Source organism: Cherax quadricarinatus, chromosome 2 (genome assembly GCF_038502225.1).
Source record: "Cherax quadricarinatus isolate ZL_2023a chromosome 2, ASM3850222v1, whole genome shotgun sequence".
In the NCBI taxonomy this organism is placed as follows: domain Eukaryota; kingdom Metazoa; phylum Arthropoda; class Malacostraca; order Decapoda; family Parastacidae; genus Cherax; species Cherax quadricarinatus.
In genome coordinates this window covers 65,594,475-65,621,806 of record NC_091293.1, presented here as the reverse complement: position 1 = coordinate 65,621,806, position 27,332 = coordinate 65,594,475, and the positions used below count along the sequence as shown (strand labels likewise).

The 27,332-nt window shown below is 41.3% G+C and overlaps 1 protein-coding gene across 1 annotated transcript in view; it reads right to left on the bottom strand.

The window, feature by feature from the left end:
• Rab6 (RAS oncogene family member Rab6) overlaps window positions 1-27,332 on the bottom strand; it is a gene marked incomplete in the record, with an annotated part of 227,243 nt that overhangs the window by 86,187 nt on the left and 113,724 nt on the right. Inside the window, 2 exon segments of the mRNA XM_070088810.1 lie at window positions 11,035-11,140; window positions 13,713-13,766. Coding sequence (XP_069944911.1) covers window positions 11,035-11,140; window positions 13,713-13,766 — 160 coding nt within the window.

The following is a 27,332-nucleotide window of genomic DNA, read 5'->3' as shown; positions in this document are numbered from 1 at the left end:
TCTCTCACCCTAATCTTGCCACCCTCAACACCATTGTGAATGAGGAGCTGATTAAAATATCGACTTGGATGACAGCCAATAAACTTACGCTTAACACTGACAAAACCTACTATATTATGTTTGGTAGCAGAGCATGAGATGCACAAATTAACATTAAGATTGACAACACTAATTACCAGAAATAATGGGGGCAAATTCCTAGGCTTATACCTTGACAACAACCTGAATTTCAGCACCCATATCCAGCATATAACCAAAAAAGTATCCAAAACGGTTGGGATCCTCTCCAAGATACGATACTACGTTCCGCAAAATGCCCTTCTCACACTATACCACTCACTTATTTATCCATACCTCACCTATGCTATTTGTGCTTGGGGATCAACTGCAGCAACACACCTAAAGCCAATAATAACCCAACAAAAAGCTGCAGTAAGAATAATCACTAAATCCCATCCCTGGCAACACACCCCCCCACTCTTCATAGACCTAAACTTAATCCCAGTTCAGTACATCCACACTTACTACTGTGCAATCTACATCTACAGGGCCTTAAACTCTGATATCAACCTTGACCTAAAACGCTTTCTTGATAGTTGTGACAGAACCCACAGGCATAACACCAGACACAAACATCTCTACGACATTCCCCGTGTCCGACTAAACCTTTACAAAAATTCAATGTATGTCAAAGGCCCTAAAATCTGGAATACCCTACCTGAGAACTCTAGAACTGCAGACACATTCATCACCTTCAAAACTACCATTAGAAAACATCTCATCTCCCTGATACACCCCGTCAACTAACTACACGAATACCACCTGGTGGTTCACACTTACACTCACTCACTCACTCATTTGACCATAAACAGAAATATTAATCTCAATCTTAAAATAATGAATCCTGTGATACTCCAATACTGAAACTATGTACTGTGCCAAAACAAAAGCATTCACATTGCTAAACTCACAAACTAGTATTTAGTCACTTAGTCATAATACCAACTTACCTCATAATTTGTAATATTTTACAATTAAGAATAAAACTAAGTCTGCCCGAAATGCCTAGCCATGCTAAGCGTTCTAGTGGTACACTCTGTAATCACAATTTTACTACATGTAAACCACACAATAACCAAATTTCTGTAAACTCAGCATTGTAATCCTTATAGAGAATAAACTTTGAATCTGCTTGACAGCAGGGGTTGCAAGATTTTGTACGAGGCACAAGTACGCTCACACCTTGAGTATGCTCCACTTTCTAGGTTTGCCTGCCCCCCCCCCTCTCATCTGCGACTGCTTGACAGAGTACAGAACAGAGCAAGACGTCTCATCTCTTGCCTGGACCCATCCTGGATAGATCTGTCATTTCAGCAGAGCCTTCAACACATGAGGGATGTGGGTGGCCTTACTGTTACGTACAAGGCCAATATTGTCAAAGTACCACACTTGGATCCACTTCGAGGACAGCATGAAGCAAGCTTCTATACCACAAGACGGGCAGAAAGTGGCAACTTCACTCTGGCTGTACCCTTCTCCAGAACATCACTTCATCAGATCATTTATTCCCAGGATGACTTGCATATGGAACACATTCGTACAGCATTATGATGTCAACGAGATAAAGTCAGTTGATCAGATGAAAATGCTGGCCCACAGATGGCTCCAACTTTATCCTGTTCCCTACTTGTGTTTCATAACAATAAAAATGCTTTCAAATGAGCTGATGTAGGTAACAGCTCTTAGCTTGCCAACAGTTAGGAATCCTTAACATGTAAATAGTTTGTCAATAAAGCTAGGGTTCCTTAACCTAACTTTGTCAAACCCTGTGTAAAAAAAAGAGATATGAAGATGAACCTGAAGAAAAACAGTTAACATTGCAACAGTTACATCAGATCCATATTATTGATAAAAGTTGTAGATTTTTTCACTGAAGACCCTGACAAAGCTATTGAACAGGTTCTGGAGCAACTGATAATGCAATACCATGAGCTGTACAAAGTATTTCAGGGTAAAACAGACCAGAGACATATTATAGCATTCCTCAGGATGTACTTTAGTACAATCACAGACAATAACATATGAACCTCAGCCAATGATCCACAACCTTCCATATCTGGCCAGTAGGGCTACACCATCCCTCCACTTTTTAAAAACCATTAACATACACCAGCAACCAGAATTAAAAGAAATATCATCTAACCTTTGGAGCAGTAGGTATTTTCTAACCTCCAACACATCACTACTTCAACCTACCATTACACTGATGTCAAAGGTTTGTTTGGCTTTTTTCGGGGTGGGTTTAAAAAAAAATTATTTTTCATGTTTTTACACAATTTTTTTGATTACACAGTTTTCAGGACTAACTAACACGTTAACCAATGGTCGACTGTATCCTTAGAGGAAGGGTCGGAAAGAATTAAGCTGGGTTACAAATGCAGGCAAGATAGATTAAAATAAAGCATAAAATACAGTACTTCTCTCATTTTACACTTCATACAATGGCCAATTCCCACCAAGGCAGGGTGGACCGAAAAAGAAAAACTTTCACCATCATTCACTCCATCACTGTCTTGCCAGAAGGGTGCTTTACACTACAGTTATAAAACTGCAACATTAACACCCCTCCTTCAGAGTGCAGACACTGTACTTCCCATCTCCAGGACTCAAGTCTAGCCTGCTGGTTTCCCTGAATCCCTTCAGAAATGTTACTTTGCTCATGCTCCAGCAGCACTAAAGTATTAAAAATCATTTGTCTCCATTCACTCCTATCAAATACGCTCATGCACGCTTGCTGGAAGTCCAAGCCCCTCGCACACAAAACCTCTTTTACCTTCTCCCTCCAACCCTTCCTAGGCAGACCCCTACCCCGCCTTCCCTCCACTACAGATTTATACACTCTCTAAGTCATGCTGTTTTGTTCCATTCTCTCTACATGTCTGAACCACCTCAGCAACCCTTCCTCAGCCCTCTGGATAATAGTTTTGGTAATCCCACACCTTCTCCTAATTTCCAAACTACGAATTCTCTGCATTATATTCCCACCACATATTGCCCTCAGACATGACATCTCCACTGCCTCCAGCTCCCAGGAAATTTTTTTTTCCAACACATGACCCCCCTTTCACGAAAGTGATTACATTTTTGCACTGTAAAGTTTGGGGAATTTACAAGTCTGGATCCTGTGTGGGATAGGTTCCCCTCCACCCCTCGAGTATGACAATTGTTTTATAAGGAAGCCCTAGCCTTGCTCCTTGGTGTAAACACACCTTAACCATCTCCAGTGCGCACACTTCTATAGAAGCAAGCAAAAGGAATGAGGAATTATTGGTAGGATAAAATTGTCACTTTTTTTAGCCTATTTTACACTGAGAAATTTGTGTAATTAAGTTGTAATGGCCACTGACATCTTACTGATCCCTGCCCATTTTCTCTGAAAGGAATTTCCTGCCAATTACAGTACAGTGGACCCCTGGTTCGCAATATTAATCCATTCCTGAGAGCTCATCGTAAACCAAAATTATCGGAAAGCGAATCAATTTTCCCCATAAGAAATAATGGAAATCAAATTAATCCGTGCAAGACACCCAAAAGTATGAAAAAAAAAACTTACCACATGAAATATTAAGTTTAATGCAATAGAATAATTACAATAACAATAGAATAATAACAAAATAATTGACACTTACCTTTAATGAAGATCTGGTGGTGATTGATGGGATGGGAGGAGGGGTGTGTGTTGAACGTATTGTTTAGAAGGGGAATCCCCCTCCATTAGGACTTGAGGTAGCTTTTCCTCCTGAGTAATGTAGGTCCTGCTTGGCAATTTCTTCCAAAAATTGCCAAGCAGGACCTACATTACCTACATTACTGTTTTGTCACAATTAAACACTTGTTCAGGTTTCAGTCCTTCAGCCTCCATGTACTCCTTGAATTCATGCACATATTTTTCAGCCGCTTTGTGGTCTGAACTGGCAGCCTCACCATGCTTAATCACACTATGTATGCCACTACGATTCTTAAATCTTTCAAACCAACCTTTGCTGGCCTTAAATTCACTCACATCACCACTAGTTGCAGGCAATTTCTTTACCAAATCGTCATGCAACTGCCTAGCCTTTTCACAAATGATCGCTTGAGAGATGTTATCTCCTGCTATCTGTTTTTCATTTATCCACACCAATAACAGTCTCTCAACATTTTCTAACACTTGCGGTCGCCGTTTCGTAATCACAGTCGCACCTTTTGCAAGAACAGCTTCCTTGATTGCCGTTTTCCTGCTCACCATAGTAGAGATGGTTGATTGGGGTTTACTATACAACCTGACCAGCTCCGATACACGCACTCTACTTTCATACTTTGCAATTATCTCTTTCTTCATTTCAATAGTCATTAGCACCCTTGGTCTCAAAGGGTTGGCACTAGCTTTCTTGGGGTCCATGGTGACTTATTTTGCAGAAACAAGCACCAAAAACAGTGATAATATGGATAATATGGAATGTACCGAATGTATCCTTAGATGCACACACACTGGCTGGCTTGTAAACACTGGTACACATGGGGGAAGTTCAGGCCACATGTGGACAAGTCTCGTACGAATCACATCGCATACCAGGTTTTGTAACGGAAACCGAGGCAAATTTTTGGCGATATAATGCATCGGTTACCGGATTTATCAGATACTGATAGCATCGCGAACCGGGGGTCCACTGTACAGTGGACCCCCGGCTTTCTTAGTCATCAGATTTCGTATATTCGGAAATAGCAACGTTTCTTCATCAAAATATTGGCTCGGTGACCGTCAGTGAGCTCAATAATAGTCATTCGTTCCAACAGAGGCCTGACACGCAATTTGCCATTCTTTATCGGCCACTGAGCACGATCCCACACGTTCATACGATACATTTCGTATTTCATTCATTTTAGTGCTTGCAACTGCTAAATAAGCCACCAGCCAGCCTTTTGGTAAAGGGCTGAGAGGGGAGAATGTGCCTTCTTCAGTGATTCTGCAGTAAGTGTGATACTAAAGCAGCAGGAGTCGATAAAGGGTATAGCACCAGCCAGCGATAAAGTGTAGCAGTAACAGTGTAGCAAGTAAGTTAAGCGATTAATTGATAGAAAAAGGACAACATGAATCTGACTCCTTATACACACAACAACAACAAACCATCGCTCACCACAAACATAACATTTTATTCATTCTAGAGTATATACAGTGGACCCTCGACAACGATATTAATCTATTCCAGAGAGCTTGTCCTTAGCCAAATTTATCGTTAGCTGATTTAATTTTCCCCATAAGAAATAATGGAAATCCAATTAATTCGTTCCAGACACCCAAAAGCATGAAATTTTTTTACGTGAAATATACATTTTCCTACACAAAAAAAAAAACAGGGATACATGCACAATGGTTTAGAAAGACACGTAAGCAAACACTATAACATATTTATTAGAAAACGTTTCGGTCCTGGGACCTTGATCACTTCTAACATACAGAGGTAGAAAGACATTATATATATAGGCGGATAGGCCTATATATATAATGTCTTTCTACCTCTGTATGTTAGAAGTGATCAAGGTCCCAGGACCGAAACGTTTTCTAATAAATATGTTATAGTGTTTGCTTACGTGTCTTTCTAAACCAACTTGTCGGTATTTATTACCAAGGTTTATACCATACATGCACAATAAATACTACATGAAGAATAAATGACACTTACCTTTATTGAAGATTTATTGGCGAGTGATCAGATGGGAGGAGGGGGAGATGGACTTTAGGTACCAAGTCCTTTTCCGGGGTTACTTCCCTTATTTTTTTTAATGCCACTGGGAACAACTTAACAGTAACTGGACCTTTGTCACACGAAAAATCTGTCCATAGAGCTCTGTACCTGGTGTTCCTTCAAGATTTTCCTAAAATGGGCCACAACATTGTCATTGTAAAAGTCACCAACACAGCTTGCAATAGCCGTGTCTGGGTGATTTTCATCCATAAAGGTGTGCACCTTTGTCCACATTGTACAAATGTCCTTGAACATTAAAATGGTATAAAATACCGACAGGTTGTTAGGTAAGACACATATGCAACAGTTAGGTATCTTTATTATGAAACGTTTCGCCTACACAGTAGGCTTCTTCAGTCAAGTACAGAAAAGTTGATAGAAGCAGAAGATACTTGAAGACGATGTAATCAGTCCATCACCCTTAAAGTTTTGAGGTGGTCAGTCCCTCAGTCTGGAGAAGAGCATTGTTCCATAGTATGAAACAATATGGAGAAGTGACAGGATGGAGCTTTTTATAGCGCCAAGAGGTGAGACGTAGGCCACTAGGAGAGGTAAGAACTCAGATGTTGAGAGGTCATGTCCCTCTCAAATCCAGCCCCTCTCACTAGTGGAAGTTGTCGAAGTTGATTGCAGGTCTGTACCAAGATACCCTTGTGTTGCAGTGTCTGACAGATTGAACATTAAAATGGTATAAAATACCGACAGGTTGTTAGGTAAGACATATGCAACAGTTAGGTATCTTTATTATGAAACGTTTCGCCTACACAGTAGGCTTCTTCAGTCAAGTACAGAAAAGTTGATAGAAGCAGAAGATACTTGAAGACGATGTACAGACCTGCAATCAACTTCGACAACTTCCACTAGTGAGAGGGGCTGGATTTGAGAGGGACATGACCTCTCAACATCTGAGTTCTTACCTCTCCTAGTGGCCTACGTCTCACCTCTTGGCGCTATAAAAAGCTCCATCCTGTCACTTCTTCTCCATATTGTTTCATACTATGGAACAATGCTCTTCTCCAGACTGAGGGACTGACCACCTCAAAACTTTAAGGGTGATGGACTGATTACATCGTCTTCAAGTATCTTCTGCTTCTATCAACTTTTCTGTACTTGACTGAAGAAGCCTACTGTGTAGGCGAAACGTTTCATAATAAAGATACCTAACTGTTGCATATGTGTCTTACCTAACAACAAATGTCCTTAACTGTTGAAGAAGGCAACTTCCTCCATCTCTCTCTCTCCCCTCCTCTGAAGCAATTTCCTCAGTTGTGGTCTCTTGCTTTTGCAGCTCATCAGTGGTTACTTCATCATCGTCGTCCTCCACCAACTCTTCCACATCCTCCCCACTAACCTCCAACCCCATGGACTTCCCCAATGCCACAATAGATTCCACAACTGGCATAGACTCCTTAGGGTTAGCCCCAAACCCTTCAAAATCCCTCTCTTCTACACATTCTGGCCACAATTTCCTCCAAGCAGAGTTCAAGGTCCTGTTAGTCACTCCCTCCCAAGCCTTACCTATAAGGTTTATGCAATTGAGGATACTAAAGTGATCTTTCTGAAAGTCTAAGTCTTAGGGTCAACTGACTATCTGAGGTCACTTCAAAACACTTTTGAAACACTGCTTTGGTGTACAGTTTTTTGAAATTTGAAATGACCTGCTGGTCCATGGGCTGGAGGAGAGGAGTGGTATTAGGAGGCAAGAGCTTCACTTTTATAAAACTCAAGTCCCCGAAATTCGCTCTGGCAAGTCTGAAGGATAAGCAAGAGCACTGTCTAATATCAGGAGGCACTTGAGGTCCAATTTATTTTCCAGGAGGTAATTTTTCACAGTGGGTCCAAACACATGATAAAACCAATCATAGAAAATGTCCCAAGTGACCCATGCCTTACTGTTTGCCCTCCACATCACACACAAATTAGCCTTGACGACATTGTTTTCCTTGAACACACGGAGTTTCAGTGATACACGAGTAGAGGCTTCACTTTGCAATCCCCACTAGCATTCCTACAAAACATGAGAGTTACCTCATCTTTCATAGGCTTGTGTCCTGGCAGTGCTTTTTCCTCCTGTGTAATGTAGATCCTGTTTGGCATTTTCTTCCAAAACAGGCCTGTTTTGTCACAATTAAACAGTTGGTGGGGTTTCAATTTTTCAGTGTCTGTGTACTCCTTGAATTCCTGCACATATTTTTCAGCTGCTTTTTTGTCTGAGCTGGCAGCCTCACCATGCCTTACCACACTGTGTATGCCACTACAATTCTTAAATCTCTCAAACCAACCTTTGCTGGCCTTAAATCCACTAACATCACCACTAGTTGCAGGCCTTTTTTTAATTAAATCATGCAACTACCTTGCCTTTTCACATATTATTAACCGAGAAATACTATCTCCTGATATTTGTTTTTCTTTTATCCACAACAACAACAGTCTCTTAAATCAAGCATTTGCAATCTGTTTCGAAAACATACTTGCACTTTTTGCAACAACAGCTTCCTTGATTGCCTTTCTGTTTGTCAAGATAGTAGCGATGGTTGACTGGGGTTTGTTATACAACCTGGCCAGCTCAGAGGCATGTACTCCACTCTCATATTTTGTGATTATCTCTTTCTTCAATTCAATTGCAATTCTCACCCTTTTTACCACAGGGTTGGCACTAGAAGCTTTCTTGGGGCCCATGGTGGCTCATTTAGCAGTTACAAGCACTAAAAACACTGGAATAATACAAAATGTATCGCAGGTACACGTGGAACTGACCGCAGTGGCTTGTAAACAATGGCACACTAGCTGAAGGCAGGGCAGCTGAAGCGCACTCAGCCTGGACAGACAGGAGGACGCGTTCGGGACGTATGTTGTTACCAGAGTTTTTCACCGTTGGTCGAGCCAATTTTTTTACGCAGAAACGCATAGTTAGACGATGCCAGCATTTGGCGAGGGTCCACTGCATCATGTTTCTGTTATTAACCCTTAAACTGCCCAAACGTAGATCTACATTTTTTCAACATTTGAAAGTATGAAAACTTTAAAAAACGTAGATCTACTTTTGGAGCACTACGCATGTGAACGTATATCTGTCTGGACAGTTTAAGGATTAATATTGTTTATTATGTCATATTAGATGAATTGTGCTAGAGAAATAAGCCGCTGAGCAGATATTAGTGTCATATTGAAGGACTATCATGTCCTGTCTCCCAACACTCCCCTGCCGCCGCCACAATGCCTAACATACGCCAGAAACAGACCTCTCTGGAACACTTTTTTGAGAGAGAGAGGGATCCAGTGATTCTCAAGTTGGTCCTAGTGATATTAAAAAACAAAGAAGGGAAGTAGCCCTGGAAAAGGACTTGGTACCTGAAATCTTTATGGAAGGGGATTCCCCTTCCAAACAATAGTAACTCCTCCATCCTCTCCCCTTCTCCCATCTTCCATACATCAACAAGTCTTCAATATAGTTAAGTGTCATTTTATTATTGTTTTATTCTACATGTCTCATTGTTTTCTGTGTAGGTAAATATATTTCATGTAAAAAAATTTTTAATACTTTTGGGTGTCTGGAACAGATTAATTGGATTTACATTATTTCTCATGGGGAAAATGAATTCGGAAATTGTCAGATTTGGGTTTAGTCACTCTCTCAGAAATGGATTAATTATGATAACTAGGGGTCCACTGTATTTCCAAAAGTAATGCCCTGCCATTTTCTTTTAAGTCCTCCAGTAATTCCAAATTATATGGCTTTAGAGAATTTTTTTAATTAATGACGGAATGATAGGAAAAGAAAAAAAAGTATTGTACCCTATGCTAAATTATACCTGGGGATACCTCTTCTTTCTCTCAAGTGCAACCCACTTAATCTCATTATGCCACAAAAAATCTAACCCATAGTTATATTAACCCTTTCAGGGTCCAGAGGCCCTCTCAGAGAGACTTGTTCTCAGGGTCCCCCAAATTTAAAAAAAAAAAAAAAAAATTTCTTATGAAAACAGAATTTTTCCCGATCATAATGACACCAAAAGTATGAAATTTGATGGAAAACTTACAGAATTATGCTCTCGCGAAGTTAGCGGTCTTGACGATGTTTACGCATCGGTGATTTTGCCCACTTTGAGCCCTATTCTCGGCCAATTCCAATGTACTAATCGACAAAAATCATAACTTTCGCTAGAACTTCATTTTTTCTATTGAATGAATACAAGAAACCACCAATTTACCAATTTCAACTATCCAATACAGTGGTCAGAATTTAGCAATTTTGCCAATTTCACACAAATTTCAAAAGATGCCAATTTCCAAATAGGGTCCAGAATAAACAAGACATCCCTGGCACTAAAATAACATTTCCTCTGTTCATTAGTCATGTCCCCAGGCCCCTCTTACATTTCTTTTGCTTTCCACTTTGAATTTTTATTCTCACAAAAAAGAAATAAGATTTACTGTTATGCAGACTACTGCATTTGTGTAGAAATGGTATAAATAATATCAGCGCACTTGTGAAAGAATATTAGACTCGCCAGTTGACGTGTATTGGACGCTTAGCATGATTTGTTTACTTTTGAACTTTGGTAAAAATCGAACATTTCTGCTACTTTGAGCTCAATTTCAAGGTACTTTTCTTTGTAAAACCAGTCAAACTCATCTCAATTTCTGTAATATGTCTTCCATTCTATACAATGAAACCAGGAAAACTAGAATACAACAATAAATACCATACGGAAATATAGTGCAAAGTCGCTGTTTAAATCCAAAAACAGTCAGTTTTTTTTTTCTCATTACGCACTGTGTGCTGCAGGATTTTTTTTATACTGCACACACACACTGACCACATAGACCCATTCTTTCCTATGTAGGCCTACCAGCTTTTTCTCACTAGATTTGAAGGCGCTAGAATTTATGCGTACTAGTACATCATGGACGCTGGCGCGTAAGCCCTACTAGTACAGCCGAAACCCTGAAAGGGTTAATTGAAGAAATTCTTAGAAGCCACTGGAGTGGCTTTCATTGTCAAGTTTCTTAAAAGTGTTTTCTTGAAACATTAACTTGAAACAAAACATTATTTTTTTTTATTACAACTTAAGTATTAAAATAGGGCAACTACGAACAATATCCTTTTTTTTTTGCATGTTTTAGAATGAAAAGTGAACTCTGAATAGTATTCAATAAAGGTTTGTGAAAGAATAACAGACTCAGATATCGATCACAACAATGTTATTGTAACACTTTCAGATACAATATAGAAACATTTACTTACTAGTTATATCGTAAACAACAACTGCAACTGTGGAGTCTCTAATATAAGATGGAATGAGACTACGGAACCTTTCTTGCCCAGCTGTATCCCAAAGTTGAAGTCGAACCTGTTAAAAAAAAATACAATGTACAATACAGCATTAGACATACTACTTGGGAAACAAGATCACACTTCACAACCATATAATTACACACTAGCCCTCTTCACAGGCCAGTAGCATCAACACTACACTACCCCTCTTCACAGACATTTTAAGTCTGAAAAGTTTCAGAGATGCCAACTTACTGGTTTTTATGGAAAAGTTCGACCTAGACAACCGAAGTCAACATGGATTCACCTAGGGTATAATATAATGTTCATACCTAAATTAATACTTGAGCTATAATATGAAGCAGGGTTAGGGTGTTCAAGCCAAAAGTAATATCCAAGCTATGATATAAAACTGGGTCTGGGTGTTCATAACCAAAGTAATATCCAAGATTCAATATGAAGCCGAGTTAGGATTATATTTTATTATTATTATTATCACACTGGCCGATTCCCACCAAGGCAGGGTGGGCCAAAAAAGAAAAACTTTCACCATCATTCACTCCATCACTGTCTTGCCAGAAGGGTGCTTTACACTACAGTTTTTAAACTGCAACATTAACACCCCTCCTTCAGAGTGCAGGCACTGTACTTCCCATCTCCAGGATTCAAGTCCGGCCTGCCGGTTTCCCTGAACCCCTTCATAAATGTTACTTTGCTCACACTCCAACAGCACGTCAAGTATTAAAAACCATTTGTCTCCATTCGCTCCTATCAAACATGCTCACGCATGCCTGCTGGAAGTCCAAGCCCCTCGCACACAAAACCTCCTTTACCCCCTCCCTCCAACCTTTCCTAGGCCGACCCCTACCCCGCCTTCCTTCCACTACAGACTGATACACTCTTGAAGTCACTCTGTTTCGCTCCATTCTCTCTACATGTCCGAACCACCTCAACAACCCTTCCTCAGCCCTCTGGACAACAGTTAGGATGTTTGTACATAAAGTAATATCTGGGTTACAATATGAAGCTGGGTTAGTGTCCATATCCAAATACAGAAAATATGAATAATTACAAATGGGTACAACACAAATTTACAAAAGCTGTGGGAAGATTCAGTGCAATAAAAAAAATACAGGGGAACTCCATTTTCGTACGGTCTGAATATCGTGCAATTCGGATTTAGAACACTTTTTTGGGCGAAATTTTGGTCCAGATTTCATACCTCCGTTCAGAAATCGCGCATATCAGCCGCATCCGCCCGCCCGGGATGCCGCCACTCATGTACACGTGTCTCAGTCTGGCCCTGTCACTGGTTGAGTGAGCATTCATCGGAAATATTTCGCAATTTTTGTGCTTGTTATCGATTGCAACTGCGAAATAAGCCACTGTGGGCCCAAAGAAAGTTCCTAGTGCCAGCCCTTTGATAAAGAAGGTGAGAAACACGATATAATTCAAGAGATTGTAGAAAAATACGAAAGTGGCGTACGTTTAGCCGAACTTGCCAGGATGTATGGGAAGTCTAAATCAACAATCTGTTCCATCCTGGCAAAGAAAGTAGAAATCAAGGAAGCTAAAGTTGCGAAAGGGGTAAATATGCTAACAAACAATCGAAGATGTGGAGTTGCTGTTTGGGCGGATCAATGAAAAACAGTTAGCGGGAGATAGTGTCGAGTCGATCATTTGCGAAATGGTAAGGCATCTGCATGCAGATCTCGTAAAGAAAATGCCTGGAACGAGTGCTGCTGTTAGCAAATATAAGGCCAGTAAAGGCTGGTTCAACAGATTCAAGAAGTGCAATGGCATACACAGTGTTGTAAGGCATTGTGAGGCTGCAAGTTCAGACAAACGTGATATAAGCTGTATCTGCAACATATTCAATGACGATACCTTGTCCCATTTCAGGCAAATCTTAAAGACTAGAAATAGAGCTCTCTGGACAGATTTTCAGTGCAACAGGGGTCCAGTGCCAGTAAAAGACAAAGAAGGGAAGTAACCCCAGAGAGGGCTTTGATACCTGAAGTCCTTATGGCAGGGGATTCCCCTTCCAAACAATAACCTCAACTCCCTCTCCCCTCCTTGCCTTCAATATGCCAACAAGTCTTCAATAAAGGTATGTAATGTTCACTTATTAAAATTAGTCATTTATATTTATTTATCATTGCTTTCTGTATGTAAAACTATAGTTATAATTAATTTTTTTTTTTTTTTTTTTTTTTGGGGGGGGGGGGGGGTGTGGAACGGATTAATTGGATTTACATGATTTCTTAAGGGAAATATTGCTTCAGTTTTTGTCGAATTTGGTTTTCATCAAACTCTCTGGAACAAATTAAAGACGAAACCGAGGTACCACTGTATAATGAATTGAAAACAAAAGCAAGCCACATGCACAGCTATGTTCTTACTACAAATGCCACAGGTATGAAGCTCAAGACCCTAACAGGTGTGAAGAGAGGCTGATCTTACACACGTTGACTCCATTACCCTACGAGTTAATAAATAACTGTTAGCCAATTGTTGTCATTTGTATCCTGGGTAGTGCACCTTAGACAGGGCTCAACTTTGAAAGGAGGAGACAGAATACATCTTTTAAGTTCAATCAAGTTCAGTGGTTTAAAACAACAAATCCCAGACCTCCCTTAACTACTTACTGTTCTATCCTCCAGGTACATGGTTTTGGAGAGGAAATCAATGCCAATGGTTGCCTGTGGGGAGAAGAAAAATGTAAATTAGTAAAGGGTAAAGAAAGGGGCAAAATTTAAAAAATAAAAAGCAGAGAATAGTCATAATACTGTGACTGGAACAATACACAAATAACCCGCACATAGGATAAAGAAACTCATGACAACATTTCAGTCAGATTTGGACCATTAACTAGTTAATAGTCAAAGTCTGACTGAAGCATCCTAAATTTCTTCCTATGTGCAGATTATTTGTGTAAATAAAAAGTAGAACATGAAAACTCAGGCAAGTGACCTGGTAGACGGTGCCAAATATCCCCAATGTACAGCAGAACACTAAGAAAAAATTAAGTGTGAAGGGATCAAAATTTTTCAATACATAAGGGGGGATTACCAACAAACTCCTTGATATCTTAAAGTGAGAACTGTACAAGTTCAAATAGTCTGTGATGCATACATTGGACTGCATGAGGCTAGCACCAACAGCCTGGTTGATCGGGTCATCCACCTAGAGGTCTGGTCTGGGACCAGAACACTGCAGGTAAATACACCTAGAGGCGTAACTTCTTAAGTCGATTATTTAAAACTCGGAACCTATTTTCTCAGATACCCATGTTGCAACCAGAGATGCATTTCAGTCATAATATTCTATAACTAATTTTATACGTTTTTGAACATTCAGTACTGCTCTTTTACACAGATTAAGAACTAGAGTATTTCAGTTGTTGAGCGAACTAAAAAAGGTATCCCTGTATTCCATAAGCCCAGCCTCCTCTACCTCATTGCATGGAAAGAAAAGTGGAGGGTGGTCATAAAAGTCAAATGCAGGAAAATGTGTAAGCATCTGTATGTTGGTGTGTTAATTTCTGCACGCGTTGATTTTTTGTCTACATAGTGGGATCCTTATAGTAGCCTTTACCTCAACATCAACCTGTTCATTTCCCCAGTACACTAACAGGACCCAAGCACCTACAGAACTTCACCTTGTGGCAAAGGGAGTAATAGAGTCTAAAATCTTGGGTAGCTTGGAAGGGAGATTGGAACAAAAATTAGAGATAAGATAGGTCCCCTTAAAAATAACTTTGGGCATCTCACTGACAAGGAGAATGAAATGTGCTCTATTCTTAATAATTATTTTCTCTCGGTTTTCATTCAGGAAGACACTGACAATATCCCAGTAATTAATTTTTATAGTGGGCTTGAAGATGATGAATTATGCAGTATCACAATCACTAGCGAAATTATCAAACAGATAGAACGGTTAAAGCAAAATAAATCCCCGGGCCCTGACGAACTTTCTTCAAGGATTCTTAAAGAGTGTAAAGTGGAACTCTGTGAACCTTTAACTAATACTTTTAATTTATCTCTTCAAACAGGTGTAGTGCCTGATATGTGGAAGATGGCTAATGTAATTCCTATTTTTAAAGCAGGGGACAAGTCGTTACCGTCAAATTACCGCCCAATAAGCCTAACCTCAATTGTAGGCAAATTACTAGAGTCAATTATAGCTGATTAATATAAGAAGCCATCTCGGCAGTGTCTTCTCTGGGTGTGTTGAAGATGTTTAATGCCCGTCGTCTGCAGTCTGATGAAGTGACAAGGATAGTGGAGTTTAGAAAATACTTGTTCAATTATAGTGCATTCTTCCTAGAGAAACTCATTGCTGCAGATTCTGAGTGCGTGCAGGAAGAAGCCTATAATTACACCACGTTTAGTTTTGGTGTCGTGATGAGAGTAGAAGTGGAGAAGATCGTTTTGGTTGGTGGGTTTTCGATAGACTTTAAAACGAAGTTCATGGTCAGCTTTGCAGAGGAGAACATCAAGGAAAGGAACAGTGTTGTTGATTTCAAGTGTGAAATGGATTGAAGGCTCGACCTGGTTGAGCTTGTCTTGGCGAGCTTGAACGTTGAAGCATCTAGGAGTTATGAGGAGAATGTCGTCAACATAACGGAGCCAGGTGACAGACGAAGGAATAATGGTGGAGAAACGCTCGGCTTCTAGATGTTCCATGTATAGGTTCGCCAGGACCGCACTGAGTGGCGAACCCATGGGTAGTCCAAAAGTCTGCTGAAAGTGGTGATTTTCGAAAGAGAAACACGTAAAGCCAACATCGACCTTGTTGAACTATGTGTTGGCTTTACGTGTTTCTCTTTCGAAAATCACCTCTTTCAGCAGACTTTTTGACTACCCATGGGTTCGCCACTCAGTGCAGTCCTGGCGAACCTATACATGGAACATCTAGAAGCCGAGCGTTTCTCCACCATTATTCCTTCATCCGTCACCTGGCTCCGTTATGTTGACGACATTCTCCTCATAACTCCTAGACAGTTCAACGTTCAAGCTCTCCAAGACGAGCTCAACCAGGTCAAGCCTTCTATCCAGTTCACATTTGAAGAAGCTGACGTCACACTTCCTTTCCTTGATGTTCTCCTCTGCAAAGCTGACCATGAACTTCGTTTTAAAGTCTATCGAAAACCCACCAACCAAAACGATCTTCTCCACTTCTACTCTCACCATGACACCAAACCTAAACGTGGTGTAATTATAGGCTTCTTCCTGCACGCACTCAGAATCTGCAGCAATGAGTTTCTCTAGGAAGAATGCACTATAATTGAACAAGTATTTTCTAAACTCCACTATCCTCGTCACTTCATCAGACTGCAGACGATGGGCATTAAACATCAACACACCCGAGAAGACACTGCCAATAAGAGATACATAGTCCTCCCCACTAACTCCACTGCCAAACACGTTTCCAACATCTTTTCCAATACCTCATTCCAAGTATCTACCTCCACAACCACGACCATCAAGGACATTACCAGTGATAGGACAAGCTTCCATCCTCTGCAGGGGTATACATAATCCCTTGTAATGACTGCAGGAAATTATACATGGGCGAAACATCAAGGGACCTCCAAACACGTATTTCAGAACACCAATACGCAAGCAGGTCTGACGATACAAGGAATGCCTGTGTACAACACCGTAATTCACACAACCACTTAATAAACTACAGAAACTCAAGACTTATCGCCACAGAAGACAACACTCAATACCGAAGAATCCTGGAATCATCACTTGTCTCTCTATCCGACAACTTCAACCAGAATAATGGCTTCTATAACGTAACTGAACCACTTGTCAAGAAACTTCTTCATTGCTATCCCACATAAGAGCATATGAATGGAAGAACACTGCAGAAGGTCTGCTCACAAACTTATCCAATCTCCCTTCCAAGCTACCCAAGATTTTAGACTCTCTAATCTCACTCGGTACATCATCAGATGCAGCATTCTGAACCTGACCTCAGCATTGTGAACCTGACTATAAATACTCGCGTACCTTCCACCCCAAGTAGATCTGTGTGACTTGAAAAAGCCCACTATGTGGGCGGCGGCGGCGGCGGTGGCAGCGGCAGCAGCAGCACAATATGTTAGAACAATTAACTTGCACATGAGTAAAGGATATAAAAGCTATTACTTGGGAAACATAAAAATAGGTTAGACAAATATTTCTATTGGAGGTTGGATAGAGAAGGCCTGTTTCAATGTTCATTCCTGTAATGTGCTTGTGTAGTTTTAACAGGAGAGACTATGTGATGGCAGGCTTTACTGTTTTCAGAAGGATTCTTGCTAAGACTTCAGAGATGGTGAAGCTGCCTTTGTTTTATTTAGTTGTATTAGAAACAGTTATTAGTGAAGATTCAAGGCACTTGCGTCTGCGGAAATTAGTTTCTTTGATCACTAGTTGGGCGTCCCTGAACTTCATGAGATGATTGGTGGAATTTCAGTGTTGTACACAGGCGTTGCTCAAGTTATCGTTCCTACATGCGTAAATGTGTTCATTGAGGCGGGTGTCGAGGTTTCTTGCTGTTTCACCTACATAAATCTTGTCGCAGCCTCCACAGGGTATAGTGTAAACCCCTGCGTTGACTAGTTCGTGGTGCTTGGATTTTGTTCCGGTTAGATCCTTTATCGAAGTGCTAGAAGCGATGGCGACTCTGGGACGTCCAACTAGTGATCAAAGAAACTAATTTCCGCAGATGCAAGTGCCTTGAATCTTCACTAACAGCTGTTTCTAATACAATTAAACAAAACAAAGGCAGCTTCACCATCTCTGAAGTCTTAGCAAGAATCCTCCTGAAAACAGTAAACCCTGCCATCACATAGTCTCTCCTACTACTCAAGCACTTTGCAGAGACTGAACATTGAAACAGACCTTCTCTCTCCAGCCTCCAATAGAAATATTTGTCTAACCTATTTTTGTTTCCCAAGTAATAGCTTTTATATCCTTTACTCATGTGCAAGTTAATTGTTCTAACATATTGTATTATTACTACTACGGCTACTTATATCACTACTACTACCACTAGTATTGCACCTTACTCTGAGCCTATATATATACCCTGTGTGTCCAAGTACTGTTTGTAACGGCTTCACAAAGCTCCTGGAGAGCGAAACGTTGCCACAATAAAATGTCACATTAGTTGCACTTGTGTCCTTTTACTTTACAAAAGATAAGGTAATCAATCCCTCAGTCTTTCGAGTTGAAGAGCACGGTAGTTGTGAAGAATCTGAAGCACAGGCAAGAAAGCTGGCAATTTCTGTCTAGCATCCTTTTGAAATTTTCCCTTTTGTTTAAGACCAAAGTTTAAGGAAGTTTTATTAGTTTAACTGACTTTGCTTATTATGCATATATTGCATATATTGCATATATCATTGAGCAGAGAGACATGGGCCATCCTAAGAGATTAATTGCAAAGTAATAATTCTGGCTTTGCTGGGGCAAAATCTTAATAGTCATAGGTACTAAACAGTGAAATATGATTTACAAAATCCCCAATGCACTACCGAAGTGTCGAAGTGCACGCTGACTTACTTCGTATATAACTCCTCCCCCCCATACACACCTGGGCCAGTGCCCAGAGGGAAAACGGCAACCAGAGCAGGTCTGAAGAAAAGACAGGTGATAACATTAAGCTAGGGCCCTATCAGGCCACCAGGCAAGGCCGAAGAATGAAGAGGGGAGAGCTGTTGGGTGCAGGGACAGTAGTATGTGAGTAAGGTGCAGGCACAAAAAGGTGACAGGTCCCATGCAGAGGCACGACCAGGTCACCAAGAATTACAGGACATCAGAAGAGACAATGGCTATGTACAAACAGGACCCAGAGACAGAGGGAAAGGCAATGGGAGGAGAGGAAGAGGTCAGTCTTCATTCATGGGCTTTGGGAGAGCAAAGGGAAGACATACAATGAAAGATGGAAGAAAGAAAAACAAGACATTGAAATATTGTCAAACACATGGTCAAGGAGGACATGACCAAGACAGTAAATTTTCAGGGAATGGGGAGGTACTCGAAGGGGACAAACTGGCCAGTCAAAGTGATTCTCAAGACAGAAACAGTGAGGAACAGGATCCTACAGGAGAAACTTAGTTTAATATGTTTATTATGCACCCCATACCCATCCTGTGGGCGGTAGTCAAAAGATTACAGAGGTACATAATTGGTCCAGGGACTGGACTCCAAAGTTTTGATAGCTGAGCAAGTTACAGAGGTAATGAACTCACAATTTACAAAGGTAATGAACTCCAGGTAGGTCAAGTGACAATTATGACAAGTTACAAAGGTATTTACAGATTACAGAGGTACGTAATGGGTCCAGGGACTGGGCCCCAAAGTTTTGATAGCTGAACTAGGTACAAAGGTAATGAATCCTGTAAGAATGGTTACTTACGGTTATACATGGGTACAATCATGAACAAATTCCAGAGTAATGAGCAATTCACACTTCCACACCCGGTCACAACTGTAATGAGTTATTGGTGCAAATGTAGATTGTTGAGTCACACACACACACACACACAAACACACATGCACTCGCACACATGCACTCGCACACACAAACTCGCACACACAAACTCGCACACACAAACTCGCACACACAAACTCGCACACACAAACTCGCACACACAAACTCGCACACACAAACTCGCACACACAAACTCGCACACACAAACTCGCACACACAAACTCGCACACACAAACTCGCACACACAAACTCGCACACACAAACTCGCACACACAAACACACACACAAACACACACACAAACACACACACAAACACACACACAAACACACACACAAACACACACACAAACACACACACAAACACACACACAAACACACACACAAACACGTGGTAATGCTTTATTTATAGCTAGCAAAGTCAGGGTATTTCTCCAGAATGGTCTGTAATATACCACTGTGGATAAAATACTTTGCAGGAGAAACCACCGCTGAAAGAATCAACACACAGGAGGGTGTTCCTAGACCCCGACAGAACGAGACTGGAATGACAGTAGCTGAGGGAGAGGACACAAAAACGAAAGGGGCCAGAAAGACACAAGGAGAATCAGCAGGGAACAACCAGAGCCGGGAGGAGCAACAAGCGCAAACGCCCACAGAACTACCCTCAGAACCCCACAGCCAAACATACTATCCCAATACAAACTGCACTCACCCCACAGTATGCAGCAGAATCCCATAGCACCCTGCCAGGTCCCCTACTCCACCAAATCAACCAAATACAGTGTTGGAGAGAAAACTGAAGGTACGGTACACCAACACTGATGGAGTGGCACAAAGAATCAAAGAAGAATCACCAGACATTATAGCTCCCACAGAAATCAAGCTCATAAGAGCTTGGATACCAGATCCTGAGGAAAGACAGAGGGAACAGAGGGGGAGCAGGAGTGGCACTGCTCATCAAAAAACAATGGGCTTTTGAGGAACTGGAGAGAAGAAACAGGGAAGAAGCAAGAGACTACATAATAGGAAGACTTCAGTCTGGAGGCCCCAAGGTGGTAATTGCAGTGATGTATAACCCACCACAGAATAGCAGGAGGCCAAGGCAAGAATATAAGAGTAACAGAGCGATGGTCGAGACACTAGCTGAAGTGGCCATAAGGGCCCATGTGGGCAGGGCAAAGCAACCGATTGTGGGTGATTTCAACCACAAAGAAATCTACTGGGAAACCTGGAGCTACATGGGGGCCCAGAAACATCGAGGGCTAAGACGATTGAGGTGGTACTGGAAAACCTCATGTACCAACAAGTAAGGGACACTACCTGAGAAAGGAGAGGACGAACCAGCAAGACTGGACCTTGTATTCACTTTGAGTAGTGTGGATATTGAGGACATCACATCTGAAAGACCCCCCTCATGTGGTTCTGAACTTTGAATACATAGTTGGGTTACAAGTAGAGAGAGAAGCAGGAAGGGCAGGACGAACGAAACCAAACTACAAGAGGGGACTACACAGGCATGAGGAATTTCCTGCACAAGGTTCAGTGGGACAGAACTAGCAAGGAGATCAGTATGTGAAATGACGGAATATGTGACAGCAATATGCAAGGAAGCAGAGGAGAGGTGTGTACCCAAGGGCAACAGAAAAAACAAGGCGGCCAGGATGAGCCTTGATTCACCCAAAGGTGTAGAGACCAAAACCAGAGGTGTTAGAGAATGGAAGAAGTATAGAAGGTAAAGAACCCAGGAGAATATGGAGAGCAGTCGATGAGCCAGAAATGAATATGCTCAGGTAAGGAGGAAGACCCAGCGACAATACGAGAATGACAACAACGAAAGCCAAGTCCGACCCAAAGCTTTTGTACAGCCACATCAGGAGGAAAACAACAGTCAAGGACCAGGTAATCAGGCTGAGGAAGGAAGGAGAGGAGATCACAAGAAAAGACTGAGAAGTATGTGAGGAGCTCAGCATGAGACTTGAACAAGTACACAAAGTGGAGACAAAGGACTCCAGAAAGATGGAGAGGTGGGGTACACCAAGTGCTGAACACAGTACATACAACTGAGGTGGTGAAGAGGCTGCTAAGCGAACTAGATACATCGAAGGTGATTGAGCCGAACATCTCTCCATGGGTCCTGAGAGAGGGAGCAGAGGTGTTGTGTGTACCACTATCAACAATCTTCAACACATTTATCAAAATAGGGCAACTACCTGAGGTATGGAAGACAGCAAATGTAGTCCCAATTTTTTAAAAAAGGAGACAGACATGCAGCATTAGACTACAGACCAATGTCACTACATGTAAAGGATGCAAGTCATGGAGAAGATTGTCAGAAGAATGGTGGAGCACCTAGAAAAGAATGAACTTAACGACAACCAGCACAGATTCAGGGAGAGGAAATCCTGTCTCGCAAACCTACTGGAGTTCTATGACAAGGTGACAACGGACGGACGGAAAAGAGAAAGGGAGAGGGAGAGGGAGAGGGAGAGGGGTAGACTGCGTTGTCTAGGACTGTAAGAAGGCTTATGACAGTTCCACGCAAGAGATTAATGCAAAAGCTGAAGGACCAGGCAAGTATAACTGGGAAGGCACTGCAATGGATCTGAGAATTCCTGGCGGGAAGACATCAGTGAGTTATGGTACGTGACGAGGTACGCCTGTGACGACCAGGGTTCCACAGGGGTGTCCTAGGACCAGTGCTGTTTCTGGTATATGCGAATGACATGATGTAAGGAACAGACTCGGAAGTGTCCCTGTTTGCAGACGATGTGAAGTTGATGAGGATAATTCAATCGGAGGAAGACCAGGTAGGTCTATAAAGACAGGCTACAGACCCCACCGAGTGCAAGGTCATGAAGACTGGGGAAGGGCAAAGACCGCAGAGTACAGTCAAGGGGGCCAAAGACTACAAACCTCACTCAATGAAAATGATCTTGGGGCTAGTATAATACCGTCCACATATCCTGAGGTGCACATCCACCAAATAACTGCTGCAGCATATTGGCGCCTAGCAAACCTAAGAATAGCATTCCGACATCTCAGTAAGGAATCGTTCAGGACCATGTACACCGTATACGTCACGCCAATATTGGAGTATGCAGCACCAGTTTGGAACCCACACCTGGCCAAGCACGTCAGGATATTAGAGAAAGTACAAAGGTTTGCAATGAGACTAGTCGAGGAGAGTTGACCTGACGACTCTGGACAACAGGACAGAGAGGGGGATATGATAACGACATATAAAATACCGAGAGGCGGGGCCAGGAGCTGTGAATCTACCCCTGCAACCACAATTAGTTGAGTACAAACACCACCATCAGGGCAGCAGACACTGGGTACACCAAAGTGTTAAATAAATAAGCTTTCATTCTACTACGGAGCTCCAAGGAGGGAATGTAAAAAAGTTTCAGATTGGACACTAAATTACTGGCATCAGTTTCACTCCCTGGATAACCAAGTGCTTTATCCTCTTCAAGTTATTACCAGGTTACCTGGAGTCTATGTCGGAGCCGCCACCCCTGTGGCACTGTCCCAGACCAGGACTCCATGATTCTGGCCTGATCTTCCAGGCTGTTGGTGCCAGCCGCACCTATGCCCCCACAATCTAGCCGATCTGGAGGTGAAATTAACCTACCAAGTTCCCCCTTGAAGATAGAGCTACGCCTAAAATAAATGAAGAGGGCTCCAAGCTAAAACTTTACTCGAGAATTACTTCCAGTTGGCAAGAACGACATAAAAACCACAATAGTTGCTACTGGACTTAAAACGCAGCCAGACACCGTCACTTAGCTGGTGCACCAGCCTACACACCTCACAGACTGAATCATTCAAGTACAAGCCAACAAAAAATTGCATCTAACTATACATTATGCTTTCTGAGCTGCTTTGGGAATTAGTGTGGAGGGTTTAATAGCCATGGCTTGCTTCTGCAGTGTTTCAAAATCTGAGGTTAGCGTTTTGAAGGAAGAGGCCCTACTTCTCCAGGAGGAAATTAGGAGGCTGAAGGTTCACCTCGATGGGTTTGGGAGTGTGAGGTGGCTGAAGGTGGGGAGGACGAAAAGGCTCCCAGCAGTGAGCAGCAGTCCAGCACCTGCTACAAGTAGCGAGTGGTTCCCAGTAATGGGAGGAGCATCAAAATAAGGAAACTTGAGAGAGAATATTTGAAGGTAGGAAATCGCTTCTTTGTTCTTCAGGATAAGTGTACTTTAGTGATCAATGAAGGTAAAGGTACTACCTCCCCTGCTAATAGAGGTTAGCGCATTCTTGTGGTTGGCGACTCACAGGTAAGATATATGGACCGTGCTTTCTGTAATAGGATTAAGGTGAGACTGTTTTCCTGGAGCTGGCGTTGGTGACAGTCAACAGGTTGAATAATATGTCAGGTAATGTAATGTATTGCAATCATTTCTTTCAGACATATCTGCGAAATAATTGTCACAACATACACTATTATATTTTGTATTGTAATTCAAGTAACTAGTACCATCCACCCTGTTAAACTAGACAATTATATTTAGTGATACTTTATGAATTAAAAAAAAATGGAAGTTATAGGTTAAATTCCAACTAATACCGTATTAGGCCTTTAAGAGAAAAAATATACAAAATAAAACTATGTAAATTTTAAGTACAGTATGGGCCTAAGTTTCGCCCGAGATGCTATGCATTCTATAGGTCTTCAGATAATTGTATGTCCTGTACTGAAATATTGAGTAGCATTTGTAATTTTTGTATTTGAACAATTGCAATTAACGCTACAAGAAATTGCTTTACAAAAAAGGCCAATCAAAGTAGAGTACGAGTTAATGTCAAGGATTACAAACTTTAACATTCTTGTAAACCAACTTCATTAATCATCCAGTAATTTTAAGTTAAGTTTACGGCTGCCCGTAAAGTACGCTAACGTGAGGGAAAAGTTCAACAGATAGGAGTAGCGAGCGAGTATATGGTAACGATAGTTTGATTGCCGGCTGCTTGTTAAGGTAGGGTCAGTCTAGCTCCCGTTCCCCCCCCCCCTTTTTCTCCCCACCCCGAAAGGTGACGTGTGGGGCTCCGGCCACAGTAATCACAACTCTCAGCTCCCAGCACAAATGTAAGTAAAAGCCTCTGCTCCTATTCTAGTGGATATTGGTTGAAAGTTTTACTTTTGACCAATAATGAACTTAGTCCTTTCAGTTTTAAGCTTCACACGAGACTTTTAGATAATCACCACCTTTTTTTTAAGTATCTTACACTTATCATGGAGAGTGATTTCTTAAGCAGTGGGTAACCTGTCTCTCTTTCCAGCTTGGAATGACAGCTCGGGTCACTTGCCAACCAACGAGAAGTGTTGAAGGAGACGGACTGAAACCGGTCTTAGGACGTCACTTTATGATCTACCTACCTGATTAATTGTACAGGACACTACCCATCTTTGTAGTGGTAAAGAACCTGCGTTCCTGTCATCGAGACTGACTATTCAAGGCTATAGACTCTGAAGAGCTATTCGTTGGGTTGTCACTAAACACCTGTGACCCCCCCCCCCACATCAGCAACGGCTACAATTTCTAAAAGACTGTCAACCTCAACCAGACACCCCAGTGTAACTGTATATATTAGCGTTGAATTCAAATGTCATTTTTCTATTTCATTTTTCATTTTTCTTTCAAGTAGGATACACCTTCATGTTTCAATGTTTTATCTTTGCATTACTAAATAATAAAGTGTTTATCTTTATGAATTATTTCATTTTCTATTCATTAATTTTCCCGAGGAGGAGCCAGCCTTGGTAATACTGTCTGAAGTTGTTACAGGGCTGAGTAAGCCTTCACAGCCAATAATGTCAATTAATCTTACATTGTGAGATTAAGACATGTGCAACATCTGGGTATCTTTATTGTAGACGTTTCGCCATCCAGTGGCTTTATCAATACAAATTCTAGGACATAACTTGAAGACAGTAGAACTATGTACAGAAGATGAGGTAATCAGTCCCTCAACCTAGGAGTAGGTGCGAAGAGCACCATAGTCGTGGAGATTCTGAGGACATGTACATAACCTTCACGACTACGACAACTACTACTACTACTACAACCACTACTACAACTAACCCATCTCTTTGGGAAGGACCTACTTCCACTGGGGAATCCCGCCTACCAGTGAATATGCCCTCGTCTGCTACACCTGACGTTACTATATAAGCGCCAGGCTCCTTTCTTCTGCTTCAGAATCTCCACGACTATGGTGCTCTTCGCACCTACTCCTAGGTTGAGGGACTGATTACCTCATCTTCTGTACATAGTTCTACTGTCTTCAAGTTATGTCCTAGAATTTGTATTGATAAAGCCACTGGATGGCGAAACGTCTACAATAAAGATACCCAGATGTTGCACATGTGTCTTAATCTCATCTTGTCGGTATTATATACCATTCGTACATAATCTTACATTAAATGTATGATGTGCTTTGTAGAAACTATATTAATATTACATAAATAATTAACACTTAACATTCCCTTTAAAATCTATACATTCACAGGGAAAGTTATTTGTTAACGTTCCTGATACAGGAAAAAGGTTGTGTTAAAGAGCGATTTTACCTATGAAATCTCTCGGCGCTCTTCGCCATGAAAGACAGATAAATAAAAAAACAGAATAAATAAAGTGAACCCATGAAAACGAAAATAAAATCCTGTAACACAAACAAGCCCACAAAAAATAATCAAATATTTAACCCACGTTTTAAAAAGTAACACCAAATGACGCATTTCTCGTAAGTCCCACAGGTTTCCCGGACATTTTAAAAACCATGACTTGGGGGAAAAAGACCGTATCCGGGGGAAAGATCGTAGCCGGAAAAAGACTGAAAATTTACTTGACAGTCAGCAGCAAGCCACAAGTGTCAACACAGGAGCACCACTAAGCTAATGGCGACCTGTGTGTGGCTTAGCTTCAGTCTACAAAAAACAGTATCACAGTAACGATTTTTTGTTAAATGATTTTATATAAATACCCACATGCTAATGAATCATGTATAACTTGTTACAAGTTTTCCCCACAATGGAGAATTAATCATCACTACTTTATTTTACAGTGAATTTACGTGAGTTCTGTAATAACTCAGTGAGCAAGGCCTTAACACGGAAAGTCTTGGAACAACCTTGAGATATGTTATTTATAGCACCATAACTTTCCCAAGTTAAACAACTAAACGCGCTTACCTCAATGGCGCAATTCATCTCTTCCTTGTTTTGCTTTTCCTCTGGAGCAATACCTCAGAGTCTAGTGCACGTGTCAGGTCACATGTGAAACCTTTCAGACAATTTAAAAGTTACCCTAAAGTTCAAATTACTTTGCCTATAAAACAAGCTCTGAGGTGCTCATATACTGTGATATACCTCTAACATATCGAGGGGGAGGGGAAGAGTTCTACCCATCGCAGCCTGGCAACAGGCGAGGATTCCTTGTTAATTACCTGGTTAACCATTTTGTGCTAGCGGCCAGCAGGCCCACATAAGCATCACAATCCGATCAGGAATTTGTAAGAGACAATGGTCTGGTGCTGGAGAATTTTTGCCTTCGTTCCGATAACACTTTCAACAATCTTTGGCTAAGGATGTTTCAGTCCTGTAATTAGTTAAAGCACCCCTGCTTTTCATTGGATTTTACACTTTCTCCTATCTTTCAGTCCATTAAGTTACTGCAGTGTCTTCAGGTATCTTCCATGTATATGTTATTGCATATCTCTCCGTTTCAGAGAGAAGACTCCAAGTGCTCCTAGTTATTATATGTAGAAATAAT